Raw genomic sequence first — 920 nt, 5'->3', positions numbered from 1 at the left:
TGTAATGGTAGCATTTCATTTTGAAACAAGTAGTGGTATTTGACATTTTTATCATATTTCACCCGATTCAACCTTTTTTCTCATTGTAGAGTGATGCATAAAATTCTTGTGTTTTTGCCTTGTCATATTATGGAACACTGTGACTACCAGGGGGCCCCAAGAGTTTTTTTTGTGTGTAGGTGTGTATGTGGGTGTGTGGGGTGGGGGTATCAGGGTACCCTCCACCATCTTCTTCAGGTGAGTCCTGCAGCTCACTGGCAGATAAAGGCTTCATTACCATTTCTAAAACCTCTTCTGCAAATCTGAAGTTGTTTAAGAGATATATGAAAAAAGCAGAAAAAAATATTGATGTATGATGATTTTCTAACAATTTTTGTATGTGTACATTTTCAGGCACGAGGGTGTAAGGAGGGTAGTACAATCGAGGAGGGCAGAAGGGTTAAGTAAGAGGCTGTCACCCACCTGCGCCCCTGTCAGAGTGGCCATATCCAAGATGATATCAGCTGCCAGGTCTTTGCTGGCATACGCCACACCATCAGCCAGCACCAGCCTGCCCTCTGCATCAGTGTTGTTGATCTCTACCGTCCTTGAGAGTAAAACCGACAAATGTCAGAGGGACATTTTATACCACAGCCCATGTTCATTCATGTTGATTTGGCTTGTAAAATGACAGTTTGTGTGCAGTGATACCCTAACAAAACAGACAAAGCAGCACATACAAATCAAGTCAGGTAATGTGATACTCTGTCTCCCTCAAATGAAACTCAAAGGAGTGACACATTATCTCACTTTCCAGAGTAGAGTGTGTGAATATCATCAGGTCGTGTGGCTGCAGGTCCAATTGCATTCTCTGCGAGGCAAAACACTGCATGGAGGTTATCCTTAAAGCCCTGAAGTAAAAGAGCATAGAGCCTGACTTT

General features: G+C 42.8%; 1 protein-coding gene across 1 annotated transcript in view; it reads right to left on the bottom strand.

Moving 5' to 3' along the window:
• Positions 1-920, bottom strand: part of npepl1 (aminopeptidase like 1) — a 10,039-nt gene that overhangs the window by 4,863 nt on the left and 4,256 nt on the right. The window contains exons 8-9 of the mRNA XM_020593192.1: positions 790-890; positions 463-586 (exon numbers count right to left, since the gene is read on the bottom strand). Coding sequence (XP_020448848.1) covers positions 463-586; positions 790-890 — 225 coding nt within the window. The remainder of the gene's footprint in view (positions 1-462; positions 587-789; positions 891-920) is intronic.

The sequence above is a fragment of the Monopterus albus genome, unplaced genomic scaffold, assembly GCF_001952655.1.
Source record: "Monopterus albus unplaced genomic scaffold, M_albus_1.0 scaffold18.1, whole genome shotgun sequence".
NCBI lineage: Eukaryota > Metazoa > Chordata > Actinopteri > Synbranchiformes > Synbranchidae > Monopterus > Monopterus albus.
This window is presented reverse-complemented; position numbering and strand designations above follow the sequence as displayed.